This window comes from Mastomys coucha, unplaced genomic scaffold, assembly GCF_008632895.1.
Source record: "Mastomys coucha isolate ucsf_1 unplaced genomic scaffold, UCSF_Mcou_1 pScaffold21, whole genome shotgun sequence".
In the NCBI taxonomy this organism is placed as follows: Eukaryota; Metazoa; Chordata; class Mammalia; order Rodentia; family Muridae; genus Mastomys; species Mastomys coucha.
Genome location: NW_022196904.1, coordinates 86,998,864 through 87,016,706, shown reverse-complemented (window position 1 = coordinate 87,016,706; position 17,843 = coordinate 86,998,864). Strand labels below are relative to the sequence as shown.

The 17,843-nt window shown below is 47.6% G+C and overlaps 1 protein-coding gene across 1 annotated transcript; it reads left to right on the top strand.

Annotated features, from left to right (window-relative positions):
- Nucleotides 1–3,657: 3,657 nt before the first annotated feature.
- B3gnt6 (UDP-GlcNAc:betaGal beta-1,3-N-acetylglucosaminyltransferase 6) lies at nucleotides 3,658–5,881 on the top strand. The gene has a single exon (XM_031384383.1). The coding sequence runs from the start codon at nucleotides 3,872–3,874 to the stop codon at nucleotides 5,054–5,056; it is 1,185 nt and encodes a 394-aa protein (XP_031240243.1). The 5' UTR covers nucleotides 3,658–3,871; the 3' UTR covers nucleotides 5,057–5,881.
- Nucleotides 5,882–17,843: the final 11,962 nt, after the last annotated feature.

Below are 17,843 nucleotides of genomic sequence, written 5' to 3'. Positions count from 1 at the left end.
GTAAAATATACTAGTTTAACCACCATTTCTAAGGCATTTGTCATTTGTATGATCACTGAGAGATGTTATGTTTCAAACGCAGAGGGTTAACTAACCCATGGAAAGTGCTGAGATTCACGCCCTGTTATTCAGACTCCAAATCTGATATTCATTCTTTTTTTTTTTTATTCACTGAAAAAGTCTTTATAAGCTGCCAGTGTAGTTCAGTTGGTAGAGTGCTTCCCAGCATATATGAAGCAGTGGGTTCTATTACCAATACCACATACTCTGGGCATGGTGGTATATACCTGTAATTCCAGCACCTGGGAGGTAGAGGCGGAGGGATCAGAAGTTTGAGGTTATCCTTGGATATGAGAGTTTGAAGGCCAGGCTGGAGTACTTAAGACTGTGTCAGAAGAAATGGGGAGGAGAAGATAAGGAGGGACGGAGGGAGGGAGGGAGGGAGGGAGGGAAGGAATGAGGGTAGAAGCATTGGGGAGGGGAGGAAGGACATTGAAATTAAATCACTGGCCCCAGTTTGCTAGGCATAGGCATATGCACTGAGTAGCTATGACAGTGACATGGACACCATGTGTCACTGTCCTCCTCTAATGCACCAGCACCGAGGCAGGACTGAGCAACAGTGGAAATCTGCAGCTGGCTTTTCTAACAGTGCTCAGCAGTGCCACCAATAAGTGTATGCACAATCCTCTACTCCTCAGAGCAACTAACTGCTGCCACTCTGCCCTGAGCACCTGCTCAGTGCTCATTTCGAGTTGGACACTGTATCAATACACAAGTGCTAGGACACAGTCCATTCCAGTATCACCTAGCATCACAAGCTACTGTCTGAAAATAGAGGATAAACACATGTTTTAGAACATTCTTTAGCACTTGACAGTTCTACTAGCTAATGTTTACTAACATTACTAACATGCCAAATACTATATTATTATTTTCATTTTGGTTTTTAAAACTTATTTACTGTTATCATTATTGTTTAAGGTTATTTGTGATATATATGCCATAGCACAGGTGTAGAGGTCAGAGGACAATCTCTGGGAGTCCATGTGGATCCCAGAGAGCTAACTCAGATCATTGGGCTTAGTGGCGAGCACCTTACTCCACTAAGCTGTTTCACTGGCCCTCTTTGAGTTTCACTATATAGCCTAGGCTGGCTCTGAACTCATGATCATCCTGCTCCGCCTCCTTGAGTCAGGGATTACAGACATGAACTCCCACCCCTGGCTTTTGTACTGAATTCTTTGTACATATTACTATTTACTCACCACTAAAAGTCCTAAGAGGGCCAGGTATAAAACTCATTGGCACTGCACTTGCTCAATATGTACAAGAACTTCAGTTTGATTCCTGTATAGCAGACCTGCCAAAAAAAAAGATAAGGAAAGGAAAAAGAAAGAAAGAAAGAGAAGCAAAGAAACAAAGAAAGGAAGAAAGAAAAAAAAGAGAGGGAGGGAGGGAGGGAGGAAGGAAGAGGGAAGAAAGGAGGGAGAGGGCGGGGAGCTCTTCAGAGGAACTGGGTGGGATGGCATAGCAGGCTGAGACAGGAAGATCCAGAGTCTGAAACTAGTCCAGACTTCAGAGTGAGGCCATATCTTAAAAATTAAAAACCAACCAACCAACCAGACCCCTTTTAAGGGTTAGGTATGAGACAAGCCTGTGTCTGCTTACTTAACCATGCAGCTGGAAAGTAGCAGAAGCAGGACTTGAACCTGGGTAAACAGCTTTCACCACACTGTTCCCTCAGCCTACAATGGTGAAGAATAGATTCCATCCCTGCCCCGGATGTACTGGTGGGCTAGAAGGGGAGGCAAAGGGGGATGAATGACAGTTTGCCTGCCCTCCTTCGACGGACACTGAAGCTTTCTCGGGGTTTTACCTCTTCCAAGTGTACCACAAGAAAAGTAATTAAGGGAGAAGAGATCAGTGCGGGTATAGACCAGTACAGGCACAGAACGAAATCTCAGGGCAGGAAGAGGCATTTCAGATGGCCAGATGAGAGAGCAGGATGGTGTATAACCTCAGTGTTCAAAGTTTACTTCCACCTCTTCAACAGGGAGTGGCAGTTGGCCGTTCCTGTAATCCTAGTGCTAGAAAGTGAAGGAAAATGTCTTAGTTAATGTAATTATTGCTGTGATGAAACACCATGACCAAAGTCAACTTGGGGAAGAAAGTGTTTGGCTTACATATCCTGAATAATCTGCTGAGGGAAGTCAAGGCAGATACTCAAAGGGCAGGATCCTGGAGGCAGGAGCTGATGTAGAAGCCATGGAGGGTCCTTACTGGCTTGCTCCACATGGCTTGCTCAGCTTGCTTTCTTATAGAATCCAGGACCACCAGGTCAGGGGTGGCACCACTACTGTGGGCTGGGCCTTCCCCCTTCAATCACTGACTAAGAAAATGCTCTACAGGCTGCCTTACAGCTTGAGCGTATGGAGGGGGCCATTTTCTCAATTGAGGTTCCCTCCTTTCAGATGACTCTAGCTTATGTCAAGTTGACATAAAAACTAGCCAGAACAGAAGAGGATTAGAAGTTAAAGGTCATAATCATCTGTAACAGTTATACATGACTGTATACGGGAGTTTGAAGCTATCATGGGCTATGTATGATCCTTAATCACACGATAAATATACATACCAAAAAGAGTAACTTCTGTATGATGGTGCCAATGTGAACCATTAAGAATTAAAGATTGAGATTTTTCTGGCAAGGTTGGAGAATGTATGAGCAGGTTACTTGCAAGAAGGGCCTGACCTTGAAGACTTGGGAAATAACCAATACTAACAGGCAGTCACAGACGCATGCAGAGTGGAGGATGCCAGAGTCATGATCCAATATCATCCGATGGCCACAGGATCCACAATTCTCACCACATTCCTGGGGAGCAGTAATGTAATATTACCTCATTATAGATGAGAATATCAAAGTCAGAGATCTGATTGGCTTCCTTGTGGCGCAGTTCCAAGCAGTAACCAGGAAATGTAGTTTAGTTCATGCCCTGGCCTCATGCCCCATCATTGGGCTACATAGTTTATTTATCAGAATCTGAATTTAAACCCAAGCAAGCAATATTCGCCCCACCATATTGTCCTCCCAGCCAGTGCTGGATCCAGCTGGACAGAGATGGAGAGGAGGGGATAAAGCTGAGAGAAATGTGGAATGCAGAATCAGCAGATGGTAGGGAGGAGATTCTCAGGTTGAGCAAACAGGGAATGGTGGTACCACGGACAGAGAAAGGCTGGCTGGAAGCAAGAGGGAGACTGACTCTGAACATGTGTCTGTCATCCTGGGTGACATCTAGGGGTTATACATCAGCCGTGATAGACACAGCTGTGGGAGACCTAAGATGCTCACTGTCCTCAGGAATTTGGACCCCACCTCACCCCCATTCGTTGTTCTGTTTTAGTTCAGCTATTCTCCTGCCGCAGATTCTCTGAATGCTGGGATTATAGTTTGAGCCATGGTATCCAGTTTATACAGTGCGGGTCACACAAACCAGGACCTCTTTCATGCTAGATAATATTATACGGAACCAGGCCGTTTGTTTTGTTTTGTTTTGTTTTGTCTGTTGGGATTTTTGGTTGGTTAGTCAGTTGGGTTATTGCTAGTTGGTTGGTTGGTTGGCTGGTTATTTTTTAAAGCAAGGTCTCATGTAACCCAGTTTGGCCTTGAACTCACTATGTATCGAAGGATGACCTGAAATCTTAATCCTCCTGCCTTTTCCTTCTTTCTCATGTGCTGAGAGACTACAGGCCTAATTCAGATTCTGGGAGAGACCTGATAGGGATAAAGAAGGATTCTCCCGGTGTAAAAGATTCCTGACTCATCTCTGACTCCCTCTGCCTCTGCCCCTCCACCTCTACCCCCCAGATGGCTTTGTCCAGCAGCCGCAGATTCAGGAATCCCAAGACTCTGGCTTTCTTTCTAGCGGGTGTGACTTTCGTGATGCTGAGCCAGTGGCTCCTTCAGGAGCACACGCAGGAGAGAGCCAAGGGTCCCGAGGCCACTCCCCAGTCTTCCACAGCTATAGCTGCGGTGCAGCGCTCGCCGCTCCTCCAGGTGCCCCCCTGCGTGGCCAACGCCTCAGTGAACCTCCTGGCTGGCTTCCAGCAGCTGCCCTCTAGGATCCAAGACTTCCTGCGCTACCGCCACTGCCGCCGCTTCCCGCAACTGTGGGACACGCCGCACAAGTGCGCGGGCCCCCGCGGCGTCTTCCTGCTGCTAGCCGTGAAGTCGTCCCCTGCGCACTACGAGCGGCGCGAGCTGATCCGGCGCACGTGGGGTCAGGAGCGCAGCTACAGAGGCCGGCAGGTGCGTCGCCTCTTCCTGGTGGGGACCTCCCCTCCCGAGGAGGCGGCTCGCGAGCCTCAGCTGGCCGATCTGCTGAACCTGGAGGCGCGCGAGCACGGCGACATGTTGCAGTGGGACTTCAGTGACACCTTCCTCAACCTCACACTCAAGCACCTGCACCTGCTGGACTGGACAGCGGAGCACTGCCAGGGCGTGAGCTTCCTGCTCAGCTGCGATGACGACGTCTTCGTGCACACGCCCAACGTGCTGAGCTTCCTGGAGACGCAGTCCCCCGAGCACCACCTCTTTACCGGGCAGCTCATGGCAGGTTCTGTGCCCATCCGCGAAAGCTGGAGCAAGTACTTCGTGCCCCAACAGCTCTTCTCTGGCGTAGCCTACCCTGTGTACTGCAGCGGCGGCGGCTTCCTTCTGTCCCGCCGCACAGCCCACGACCTGCGCAGCGCGGCACACCACGTCCCGCTCTTCCCCATCGACGATGCCTACATGGGCATGTGTCTGCAGCAGGCCGGCCTGGCGCCCAGCAGCCACGAGGGCATCCGGCCCTTCGGCGTGCGGCTGCCCGGTGCGCAGCGCTCATCCTTCGACCCCTGCTTGTACCGCGAGCTGCTGCTGGTGCACCGCTTCTCGCCTTATGAGATGCTGCTCATGTGGAAGGCGCTACACAACCCGGCGCTGCACTGTAGCCACAGACACGATGCAGGGTCTCCCAAGGCCAGAGGAGAGCTGAAATCCCATGCACACTGATGCCACCTTGAGGACGGATCTGGAAAACACTACATCCTAGTGCATGTTCCTGCCCTCAACTTCAGGGGATTTTGATCCTATTGGTCAGGAATGGCTTCAAACATGTAGGTGGCGTTTTTCTTGTTTTAAGCCGACTCCAAGACCTCTGGGATGAGAATATCTATCTGTTCATCCTCATACACCAGCCTTCCAGGGCATCTGTCTTCTATCCTCCATTCTTCGTGGGCAGCAAGAGAGGCATGGCGGCCAAGATCAATGTCAGCTGTCAAATGCAGCGCAATTACGAATGATCATTTCCACTGTTTGCTCCTCCAATGAATAGAGCTCCCAGAGGTCAGTTTACACTCAGAACTAAAGGCAGCCTCGCTTCCACTGTGCTCCAGGACTCTGTGGGGTCAGTAAAAGACAAAGGTCCTTAAGGGCAGCAGAGGGAGACACCATTGTAGCCATCTTTCTGTAGCCCTGACTGTGAAATCCCCGTAGCTATAGCTTTGTCTCCCCAATACTTTAGGAAGTGCACATATGAGAGGACAGTGACCACCTGTCTGTGAGAACATTATATTAGTTTCCTGTTGCTGCTATAACAAATCCTCACTAACTTTCGAAACCTAGGAACAAGCCCACTTATCTTGTAGTTGTCTGACAACACAAGTCTCATAAGGCTAACGTCAAGGTGTTGGCAAAACTGCTTTCTTTCCTAGTATTCTATAGGGGAGAAGCCTCCCCCCCCCCATTCCCTAGCTTCTAGAGGGAGAGGTTCTTCACCTTCAAAACCAGCAATGCTACATTTCCCCACAGCCAAATTTCTCTCAATCTTCTTTCTCCTCCATCCACCACTCTCCTTCCCTGGAGCTAACCTGGGTCCACCTGATAGTCCAGGCTTAGCTTCCCATCATTTGTTTGTTGAGATAAGTCTCATGTAGCCCAGGCTGCCCTGAAACTCTATGTGCGGTCAAGCATCATCTTGAGTTCTGGAACCTTCTGCCTTCACCTCCCAAAGGGAGGACTGCAGGTTTGTCTCCACGCCCAGTTAATATCTTCATATTGTAAAGCCGGATCACTAGGTATATTATAGTTCATCATGTCATTCACATGTAACCTAACTTAGTCACAGGTTTCAAAAATTAGGGTGTGGACATCCTTGGAGGACCATTGGTTCTGTCTCCCATGATGCCACACATAAATATGTGTGGGATAGACAATAATAAATGAAGGAAATGGACACGTGACAGATGTGCTTTCTTCTCAACAAATGGTCCTGATGCCAGCTCTTATCGCAGACAATTGAGCATCATTACTTCTGAATTCCCTGCTTTGGTCCTTGTTCTCAGTTCCCTGGCAGAAGGTAGTTTCCATTTTGGGGGTAAAGGTATTAAGATTCTGGCGTGCCGTGCTGAGGAATGTGTCTGCTATGTGACTCTGGGGCCTGGTCACTCATCTCTGAGGCTGGGCTAGTGTCCAAGAACAGGAAAGGCCACTGGGTCCAGGGAGTCCCAGAACCTCCTGAAGTCACTTTGGAAGACCAAGCATGCCGGGTGCCGTCTACCGGCCCGTGTACCGCCAGGGGGCGCTCCTGACCCACGGTCCGTCCCTCCTTGGTGTAGCTAAGCAAATGGGCAGAGGTTTCCGGGTGGCCAATTCCAACTGGCATCCAGAAAGACATGGGGCAGCAGACATCGTCAGACTAGCGGCTGGGGGGTTGGATCATACTTCGTGTCACCTGCCCTCACTCTGCACCTAGTACTCTCAGGGAGAGGCCATCCTTGGGTGCCCTGACTCCTCTGAAAAGCCTAGCATACTCTGACTTCCCAAGGACCTCAGGAGTTGGAAAAGGATGGTCCTGACTCATGACGATAGATCCAAACATCCTATGATAGCCCCTAGAAGGGTATGATGATACACGCCCAAAACCCCAGCCCTCAGGAGGCTGAGCCTAGGCTAACACTACTACAGCAAGACCCTGTCTCAAAAGGAGAGGAAAAAGAAAGGCCTAGGCTTACCTGGAACTCATGTTGAGTTGAGAAAGGCTTTGAAATACTGATTTTTTTTCTGACACCAGCTCCCAATTCCTGGCATTATAAGCTGGCTCCACCATAACTAACCCCCAAAATTATTTTTTAAAGTCTCAGAAGTTGGGGCTGGAAAGATGGCTCAGCAGTTAAAGACATTTGATGCTAAGCCTAATGACATCAGTTCATTCATCCAGAGAGCAGATACACAAAAATAAATGTGTGAGGATTGAGCGGGGGTGGGGGGGTGGGAGGGGAGGTGTTTTTGTTTTGTTGTGTCTCTCCTAAGAGAGACAGGAATGGTGGCTCCATGTTTAGGAGGTCTTACTGCTAGAAGACCAGGGTTCAGTTCCCAGAGTCCACATGGTGGCTCAAAAACATCTAGAATTCCTGTTCTTGGGATTCAGTGCTGTCCTCTGGCTTTGGGAATCACTAGGTACTCATATATCCATGTGATGTTCATGAACTCGCCCAGGTACATACACAGTTTTAATATTTTTTTAAGCTTCAGAAGTTTACAGCTGAATCAAATTAACTTCCTCTTTTAAAAATATGTATTTATTTATTTAAGACATGATCTCATGAGGCCCAGGCTTGCCCACAATTGGCTGCCTAGCAGAGAATGGCCCTGAATTCCTGATCTCCTGCCCTGGAATTCCAAGTGCTGCTTTTCTAGGTCTTTCCGTAAGGACGTCATCTAGTCCCCCATCCTGGAATAAAGTTCTTACATGATGTAACCACACTTTTATAAAAGAATCAATATATTGCTTAATTTCACATAACATTTAAACAAAAGAAAAACACGTTAAAGTAAGTATAGCTTGGGCATATCAAATTTTTTCTCTACATATTCCAAAACATTCCTCTAGAGGGCAGAATACCTTCTTAAGAACTGTTAGGCTGCACAGAGACCCCTCACAGATACATAACTGATTAAATGAGTAAGAAAATACACCCTTTTCCAGATGTGAAATCAGTATATAAAATAAATGTAGTTTCTATATCAAGACATCGAGAAAAGCTTGCTGTTGCTTTGTGGATGTTGCTTTCTTTCAGTTTCATTCGTTTATTTCAGTGTTTTGAGACCGGGTCTTGCCCTGTTGCCTGTTATTCCCTGCCCATGCTCACACCCATGCCCACATCCATGCCCATGGAAGGGACATGGAAGTCCCTGACACCCACATGCCCAGGCTGGTCCCAAACTCATGCTTTGTGATCCCAGCACTCGAGCTGAGGCAGGAGGATTGTTTAAGGTCTAGGCCAGCCCTGGTTACAGAGCAAGTCTCCAAAACCAAAACAAAACATTGTAAAACATCAGTATAATAGAAACCAATGTACTTGGGACTGAGTACAAGAAGACACATACAGAAGCAGTAATAGGTTTTAAGACGTCTTTAAATATGTAAATCAATGTCTAGAGACAGCATGTCATCAAGTTAAAGCTAAACCTCTGATTCATTGGATTCTTGTCGCCAGAAACAGGAACTATCAGACTGCTACAGTCTCCATGCGGCTAAGGTGAGGACTGATGTCCAGGTAGAGAGGAGACATCTTCAAGATCACAAGGGTCTACAGAGCATCAGGGACTAAGTACCCTGCCTCCTGCCAGCCCCCACACCTGCTGGTCACTCACCCTCTGAGCAGAGAGCTGCAGAGGCCAGAGGCCAGCCTGGAGCTTCCAGGAGGAGACAGACAGCAATTTGGTTGTCTGCTATCTTTATAGTGTCTGAACGGCTACTGGACTGCCCTCCCTTTGCCCTACGGTGCTTGAGAAACTGCCAATCTTTCAGCATTAAATCCACATCCTAACAGTGTCTTCCAGAGAAAGACCCTCTCCACCCTGGGACAGTCATTTCAGACTAGTCCTTGCTGCTGTAGGCTGTCCCTCGCCCCAGCTTGGACCCCACCCACCTGTGAATGACCAACAGCTTCCCTCAACACAAAAGGGGTCTTTCCAGATTGATCTTAGTGCTCCCATAGTCACAGATGACAGACATCAGTGTTCAAAATACCATCCTTGCTCTTTATTCTCGCCCTCGAGACTTGGAAGCAGAGTGAAGAGCGAGTGGAGATTTACCCACCCATGGCCCTTGGCTACTGGGGCAGAGGGCTAAGGACAGGGAGTGGGGGAGGGGAGGTGGTGACCAGGGAGCCCCACCTGTAGAAGGAAGAAGGGGAGGGGTCTAGGACAACAGGATTGGGAGGGACTTGGGGCTTTGTCAGGATGGGTGGGAGGAAGTGTCCTTGGGTTTCAAGAAAGGTAAAATAAATTCCTAAAAGGTGGTTATAATGTGGGGGGAGACTCTGGGAGCTCCTGAGGGACATGGAAGCCCCTGACACCCACATCTGCCCCCAAACATTCAGAGATGAGGACAGCTGCCAGGATGCTGGGACTCCAATGAGTAGGACCCCAGCTCACTTTTACATCCCAGGGGCCCAATGTTGTGAACTAGTTAGTACTTTATCCAATGTCTTTGGCTTTCCATTCGGGACACTCAAAGACTTCCTCTTTGAGTAAGCCTTACTATCCCCAACCCTCAAGGGACACCAGATCCACTTCTCCCTGGCAGCCATGGAGGCCCACGTGGATACCCTCAGCACTCCATAAGCCACTTACCTGCTAGTACCGAGCCACTCACGCAGAGCAGTGTCAGAGTCCAGGCTAGAGAGGCACTGTAGACACTTACCTGCCAAAGATAGGAACATGGATAAGAGTCCTCACTCCTGTGTAGACCATTTCAGTGCTTTGAAAAGAAGTGTGGGAGTTCTTCAAGAGTTAAACATGCCAGGGTGTGGTGTATACACATGGCACACACCTGCACTTGAGAGGTTAAGGCAGGAGACAGAGTTCAAGGTCAGACAGTGCTACATAGGGAGTCTCTTAAAATAACAAATAAGAGGGCTGGTGAGATGGCTCAGAGGTTAAGAGCACTGACTGTTCTTCCAGAGGTCCTGAGTTCAATTCTCAGCAACCACATGGTGGCTCAGGATCATCAATAAAGGGATCCAATGCCCCTTCTGGTGTGCAGGTGTCCATCCAGACAGAGCATTCATAGATCAAAAAAATAAATAAACCAAATAAAATCCAAGCAGATGTGGCAGCACATAGCTATAATCCCAGCCGTTGGGAAGAGAAGCAGAAGAGTCAGAGTTCAACGCCTCTTTCAAATAGATGGAAAATTTAAAGTTCCTGTAGACTGTATACACAAAACCCTGACTCAGCATATAGAGGGACTTGCTACCAAACCTGATGAGTTCAGTGCCCGGGTCCCACATGGCAGAAGGAGAAAACCAACTCTTGCAAGTTGGCCTTTGACCTCTAGACTTGTCCCCCACCACACATACTTTTTCAAAAATATTTTATTTATGTTTAAGTTTTATATGTTCAAGTGTTTCATCTGCGCATATGTTTGTGCACTGCAGCCCCAGAGACAGTTCAGCAGTTCAGAACACCGCTGCTCTTTGCAGAGCACCTGGGTTAAATTTCCAGCATCCAGCTCAGAACCATCTATAACTCCAGTTTCAGGGGATCCAACACTGTCTTCTGGCCTCCAAAGGCACAAGGCATGCATGTGTTTCACAGACATACATGTAGGCAAGACACCCGTGTGCATAAAATAGTAATAAAAACAGATAGGTAAAAATTAAAATCCAGCATGTGACACTGGGGCTGCAGTCCGTTGTCACATGCGAACGCGTGCTTGCCATGCTGGGGCTGTTGTCCATTGTCACGGGAGAACATGTGCTGCTCTCAGCACCAAAACCACAGACAAACGAAACCACGAGGCTTTCTCTGGGATCACAATTCTACCCTTAGGCACTCCTGTGAGAGCAGAAAACTCGAATCCGCCCAAAAACTCTTCTGCAGGTGTGCATGTAACAGGGCCCCAGACTTCGAAGGCCCCTTAGCACAACTGACTCTGAAATGGAAGAACCATTCAAGCTGTGAAACTCAGCACATAGTCAGCATCACCTGCCAAAACTAGATTCGTCGGAGCACAGAGTTCTGGGCAAGTCTCTAGATGGACTAACCTTGCTTTTTGGCTTCTGCAGTTCTACTTCTGGCTGACTGCTCTTGTTAACTGAAGTATGTCAATTCAGGACCGGGTTTCATCAGCAGTTCAGAGCACCGCTTAGAAGCCCACCCTGAGAAAGGCCTGGTGCTATGCTGAGATCCCAAACATCGGTGTATCCACCGTCTGGCTAATGAAGACGCTCTGCTGGCTTAAACCCATGTCCAAACAGTCTTCACCATGAATACCCTGAAACAGTGCACAGTGCCGTTATTCACAGTAGCCAAAAAGTGTGACAGTCCCAGGCGCCCACCAGAAATGGACGGATAAGCAAAATCTGCATATCTGCACAATAGGCTACTATCCAAGCCTAAACAGGGAGAAAGTCCTGATTCATGCACTAACATGACAACAGAGGGCTAAGTGAAAGACTGCAGAAACAAAAGGCCACATGTTGTATGATTCCATTATGTGACGCACCCATGGCAGGCAAGTCCAAAGTGACAGAGTCGATTAGCTGTAGCCTGGGGCAACCGGGGGCCATGGGGCAAGACTGAGGTTGAGCACTAACGTTTTTTTTGGAGTGAAGAACATGTTCTGAAGTTCACTTTCAGTGATGGCTGTACAATGTAAAGATATTAAACCGCTGAATTTTTTACTTTAATGAATTATCATTTAGGGTTGGGCCTTGTGCACACTAAGCTAATGTCCTCTAACACTGATTACCCCCAGTCTCTAGAGGGTGAATTTTATGATAGGTAAATTGTATCTCAGTATACATTTTTTAAAGATTTAGCTAGAGCCCTGCACCCCCTCCCTTGCCTGCTCCCCCACTCAGTTCTCCACTTCTTCCCACACCTCTCCACCTGCCTGGCAGGGAACCAAGCAACTTCTTTGTTCCTCAGCTATCTGTCAGACTTCCTCTGCACAGGTGGGCCTCTCTATTCGGACTGCTTCCTGGTGTCCATGAAGAGCAGTGCTTTCAATACCTGTCTGTCTGCCTGTCTGTCTGTCTATCTATCTATCTATCATCTATCTATCTATCTATCTATCTATCTATCTATCTATCTATCTATCACCAGAGTTTCACTGTATAGCTCAGCCTGGCCTTAGACTTGAGGAGGTTCTCCTACCTCAGCTAGGATGATAGGGAAGGGGCCAGCATACTCACTGTGGTGGTCTGAATGAGAGTAGGCCTCATAGACTCAGATGTTTGAAATATTAGTCCCCATTGGCGGAGCTCTTGGGAAGGATTAAAAGATGGAGGAATAGGTTTGGTTTGGTGCAGGAGTGTGCCACTGAGCGTGAGCTCTGGGCTTCCAAAAGTCTACACATTCTCAGTGCTCTCTCTCTCTCTCCTTCCCTCCCTCCCTCCCTCTCTCCCTCTCCCTCTCCCTCTCCCTCCCCTCCCCTCCCCCCTCTCTCTCCTGTGTGTGCATGTGTCTGTCTCTCTCTCTGTCTCCTACTCGTGGATAAGCATGTGGCTCTCAGCTATGGTTCCAGTACCAGGCTTCCTACCATGCTGCCCATGGACTCTAACTGTCTGGGACTGTAAACCTCCAATAAACTTTGTCAGTTGGTTTTGGTCTTGGTCTTGGTGCCTTTTCACAGCCAGTTAGGAAAGTAACTAAGACACCATCTTAGACATTTTTATTTTTAACCTCTTTTTCGTCCTAGGGCTAGAAGCCAAGGCCTGTGTATGCTAAGCAAGGGCTGTACCACTGAGCCCCATCTCCAGCCTCAGCTGGCTTCTAATATCCAGGAACAAAATATGAACAGCATTTCAGAAAAGGATAGAATTAAGGACATTTTGTCTGACGTGCCGGCTTTGCATGCCATCTGACTGTGAAGTCCGACCTGACTTCTCACTTTCTGTGTGTTCACTAGCAGCTGCTCCAAAGCAGAAGCTGGCTGTCTATGTCTGAGACGGTCTCACTGAACTGTGTGCGTGTGCATGTGGCAGGGAGAGATCAAAGTTGCTGTATTCCTCGGTGGCTCTCCACTCTTTTCGGAGGCAGTGTCCCTCACTGAGCCTGGTGCTCCCCTCTCCAGCTCTGTTGGCCACTGAACTCTAGGGGTTTGCTAGTCTCCACTTCCCCAGTGGTGGGACTTCAGGTACAGGTCATCACACATGTCTTGTTTTCGTTCTTGATGAGAATCAGATAGGAAGTTCTCATTATGACACAGCAAGCACTTTGGTGACAGAGCCGTCTCTCCATCCCCTGACTGATCTTTCACTCTTCCCGCTTGAGTCTCCCAAGCACTGACTGAAGTCACAGAGGTGCACCACCTCACCCAGCCTAACTGTAAGTCCTGGATTTCTAACTGGACTCCTTCCATTTTTTAAACATTTATTTTTTAAATTAGTTCGGTTTTTGTTATTGATGTTTTGTTGCTAACATTTTGATCTTTTTTATATAATTTATTTTTATTTATCGTGCATTGGTGCTTATGCCCACTAGTGTGTTTGTGGACGGATGTTGGATTCTTAGAAACTGGAGTTACAGATAGTCGTCAACCCTCTTCATTAATAGCTTGGCAAACTGGATGCAGGGATTAAAAAAACCCACATACTAGTTCAGGTACAATGATGCACCATTATTACTTTTCTTATTGCTACCAAATACCTGACAAGAAGCAACTTGGGCTTATAGTTTAAGAAGAGATATAGTCCATTATGGAGGATGGTGGTAGGAACATGACTAGCTGGTCAAATTGTAGCCACAGGATCAGGAAGCAGAGAGTGGACAGGAAATGAGGTCAGGCTATCAAACCTCAAAGCCCACCCTCAGTGATCCACTTCTTGTAGTGAGACTTTACCTCCTGAAGGTCCTACAGTCTTCCAAAACAATGCCATCAGCTGAGGACCAAGTGTTCAAACACATGCATCAATGAGGGACATTTAAACCACAGCGTTCTACTTCTAGTCCCCCAAAGCCATCTCATGATGCAAAACGTATTTATTCCAATTTCAAAGTCCTCATAGTTTTTAACAGCCCCAATAGTGTTCAAATATTCAAGATCTCTTCTGAGAGTTGAGGTTGTCCCTTAACTGTGAGCCTCTGTACAACGACAACAACAATGGTACAAGTCACATGTTTCCGACATACAATGGCACAGAGTAAAATTTCCATTCCAAAAGGAAGGAATTGAGGATGGCCAAAAAAGATCAGACCAAAGCAAAATCAAAATCCATCCAGGCAAATACCAAAGCCTGAAATTCCATGTCTAGCATTTGGGGCTTGTGATGGAGTCACCCGGGCTCCAGAGAATTTGGGTATGCTGTCTCTCTAGTTCTGCTACACACATAGCCTCTCTCTTGGGTTGGCTTCATTCATTCCATGCCTGCAGCTTTCCTTGGTGGATGCCCCATGCCCTGGCACATCCAATATCCTACTGTCTCCATTGCAATTTAGACTTCACATTTCCAGCTAATGCTGAGGATTCTTAGGTCCTCCTTGAAGAAAAACTGCCATGCATTGCCTTAACCCCAGGGGTAGGGACCCTCTGGAACCTCAGTCAAACCTCCATGACAACCCCCCCACTCTTTGTCCCATGCCTGAAGACCTAGTACCATGTGAACAACATTGCCAAGTACTGCTTTCAGCTCAGGATGTCGCTTTAGCGCCCCTCCCCTCCCCCCCCAACCAAAGCTGTAGTGGGTTCTGTATGTCTTGGTGGCTGAATATGAAAAAATACATTCTTAGACTGTTGGTTGGTTGGTTGGTTGTTTTTTAGCAGAGAGCCCCTTTATGATAGCTAATCTTGGTTGTCCCCTTGGCATACCTGGGAAGAGGAAATATCCATTGAGGAAGCAATGCCATCAGATTTGCCTGTGGAAATCTCTGTGGTTGTTTCTTGACTGCTAAATTGATGGGGGAGAGCCTGCCCCACTGTGGGTGGTAGTACCACTGGGCAGATGGTCCTGTGTTGTACAGGAAAGTCAGTTGAGCAGAAACAGGGAACACACCAGCAAGCAATAGTCATCTATGGTCTCTGCTTCAGTTCCTTCCACTGGGTTCCTGCCCTGACTTCCATCAGTGATGAATTACGGCCTAGAAGCCCAAGATGAAATAAACCCTTTCCCCTCCAAGCTGCCTCTGGTTTTGTTTTTTATCAGAGCAACAAGGAAGCAAACTAAAACCCCCTTCTTCGACATTCTCAGTTCAGGTTCTCTCCTTGGAAAGGAGTTTGCATTACCATACTATGGCTCTTCTGATGGGCAAGGTATTGCCTTCAGAGAATCTTCTTTTTAAATCATCCCAAGACACCGTATTAGCTTCTCTTTGATGGGGATACTCCTTTCAATAGCAACTGCTCTTGCATCAGTCTTGCCTGCAACTTTAAGCTCCCTCCTTCCCACCACCAAACTATACATTTTCATATCTCTCTGCTCCACTGTTCCTCCTCACACTGTAGACCTGACAAGGGCAGTGAGCAACAGCCATGACAGAGTCTAGCTATTATTATATCCTGTCTTGGAAGTTGCCCTATTGAACAAATTAGTCCAGTGGTTTGTTTGTTGGTTGGTTGGTTGGTTGGTTGGTTGGTTGGTTGGTTGGTTGGTGTTTTTGTTTTTGTTTTGTTTTGCTTTTTAGTTTGGCTTAACTTGATGTCTAGAACTTGGGCAAGATGTACCCAGATTCTTAAATGGAATGTAAGACAATTCCTGATAGGAGTCTTAATCCCCTTCTGAAACTTCATGAACTGGGCCTTCATTGTACACATTACCCTTGGCATTCTCATCCTCCAAACTCCCTTCACAATGTCCCTTTGAGTTCTTCTTATGCCTTTTTAGAAGGTTCTCTAGTCCATAGCCCCAAGTTCTCCCATATTCTTCTTCTAAAACACTTCCAAACGATTTGCTCAGGTTTATGATAAAAAAAACCCCAATTTTCTGAATTGGTAACTTTTATCATTGCTATGACAGTTGCTATTTAGAAAAGGGATTTTTTTTTTTTTTTTACTTATAGTTTGAGAAAGGACACATGAGGTTGCTAGCCACACTGAGTCCACAGTTAAGAAGCACAGAGTGGACAGGGGTGGGGTTGTAAAATCTCAAAGCCTTCCTTAAATGACCCACTTCCTCCTTTGAGGCTTCACCTTCTGAAAGTTCTACAACCTTCCAAAACAGCGCCATCTTCTGGACACCAAGTGTTGAAACACATGAGCCTATGTGGAGACATTTCACACCCAGACACAGCAACACCTATGGTCCCAGCACTTAGTAGTCTGAGATGGAGGAAACATTTGAACTTGGGAGTCCACGGCCAGCCAAAATGATTAAAGAAGAAAAGGAGGAGGAGAAGGAGGAGGAGGACGACGAAAAGGAGGAGAAAGAGGAGGAGGAAAGGAAGGAAGGAAGAAAGGAAGGAAGGAAGGAAGGAAGGAAGGAAGAAAAACCCTGCTCATTATGAATTTCACCTGGGAAACACTGTAACACTGACCTGTGCAGAGCAGATTCTGTTCCTGGGCATTGGTGAGGGGTGTAGAGCTCTACAGAGCTAGGTAGAATGGGTTCCGATTCTGACAAGTAGAAGGGACGGGGCTATCCCTGGAAGGAATGAGTTCCCAGTTTCAAGGGAGTTTAAGTAAAGGTTGGAGAGCAGGTCAAGGGGCCTACAGTGATGTCCTTTCCCGGAAAGTCAGGAGAGAAGAAGGAGAAGGGGAAGGAGAGATCTAACACAAGAATAGATAGAGCCAGCATAGTTCGGTAGGTCTGGATCCCGCTTCTGCTGTTTACTAATTTTGTGACCTGGGGCATCTCCCTGAGGTTCAGGTCTGCCATTGGCTAAGTGGGGCTAATAACTGTGAGAATTTAATGGGAAAAGACCTACCCATCAGGCTCTTTAATGGTGCCATTAGATGACTAAGCTTATAAAAACCAATTGGCAGGGTCCTGAGGCCAACACATTGGCAAAGATGCATCATTCGCCCCTCAGAAAGCCTTGTTAGGCCGCCCAGCTCTTCCTGGCATGCCTTGCTCTTCTGCTCCCCAAGGATCAGAGCCTCTGCTCCCTCCATCAAGTCCAGATGCCCTCGGCAGGTCACTGTCTCTCTGGGTTTCTTCCCTCACCGGTCAGGAAGGTGGAAGCTGCCAGAGATGGGCTCTGAGACAGGCCTCCCAGTCTAAGACCAGTTCTCAGGCACCTGTGTCTAATCATCTAATCCACATGTTACAGAGTATGTGTCTCTGCTGCTGGAGACACTGTATCTTTACAAAACGAGCAGGCTGGGCTGAGGACACTAACAGCTAGAGGCCCCCATAAGGACTTCTCAGGAGTCAAGCCAATCAACTGCCACCACTGCAGTGTGGGTGCTGCTGTGGGTTCTGCAGTGCAGGTCTCATGTCCAAGGCCACAGAGCTAAGGAGTCAAGGCAGAGCCCAGGAATGAAACCAACACATGGCAGCCCTCTCGTGGCTCCATCCTCTGAGCTATAGAAGAGAGTCAGAGCACTCTCTGGATACTATGGATCTGTGGGCTGAAGAACACACTTCCCCAGACATGACCCTGCTCTATCTCGGAAGATATGAGAGGTGCTCAGCCAGAGGCAATGCTGCCTACTTCTTTGCTTGAGGGCTTTGACTGAACCTTTTGACTTTTCTGGCCCCACAATCACCATGTGCTTCTCCTAGAAAGCCCATTTTACAGACAAGGAAACTGAGACCACGAAAGAATATAGAACTTGCCCGGTAACTAGTGGAGTGAGCCCTGAATCCAGATCTGCTTTGTGGACTGAGAGCTTCTGGGCAGAGACATGCTG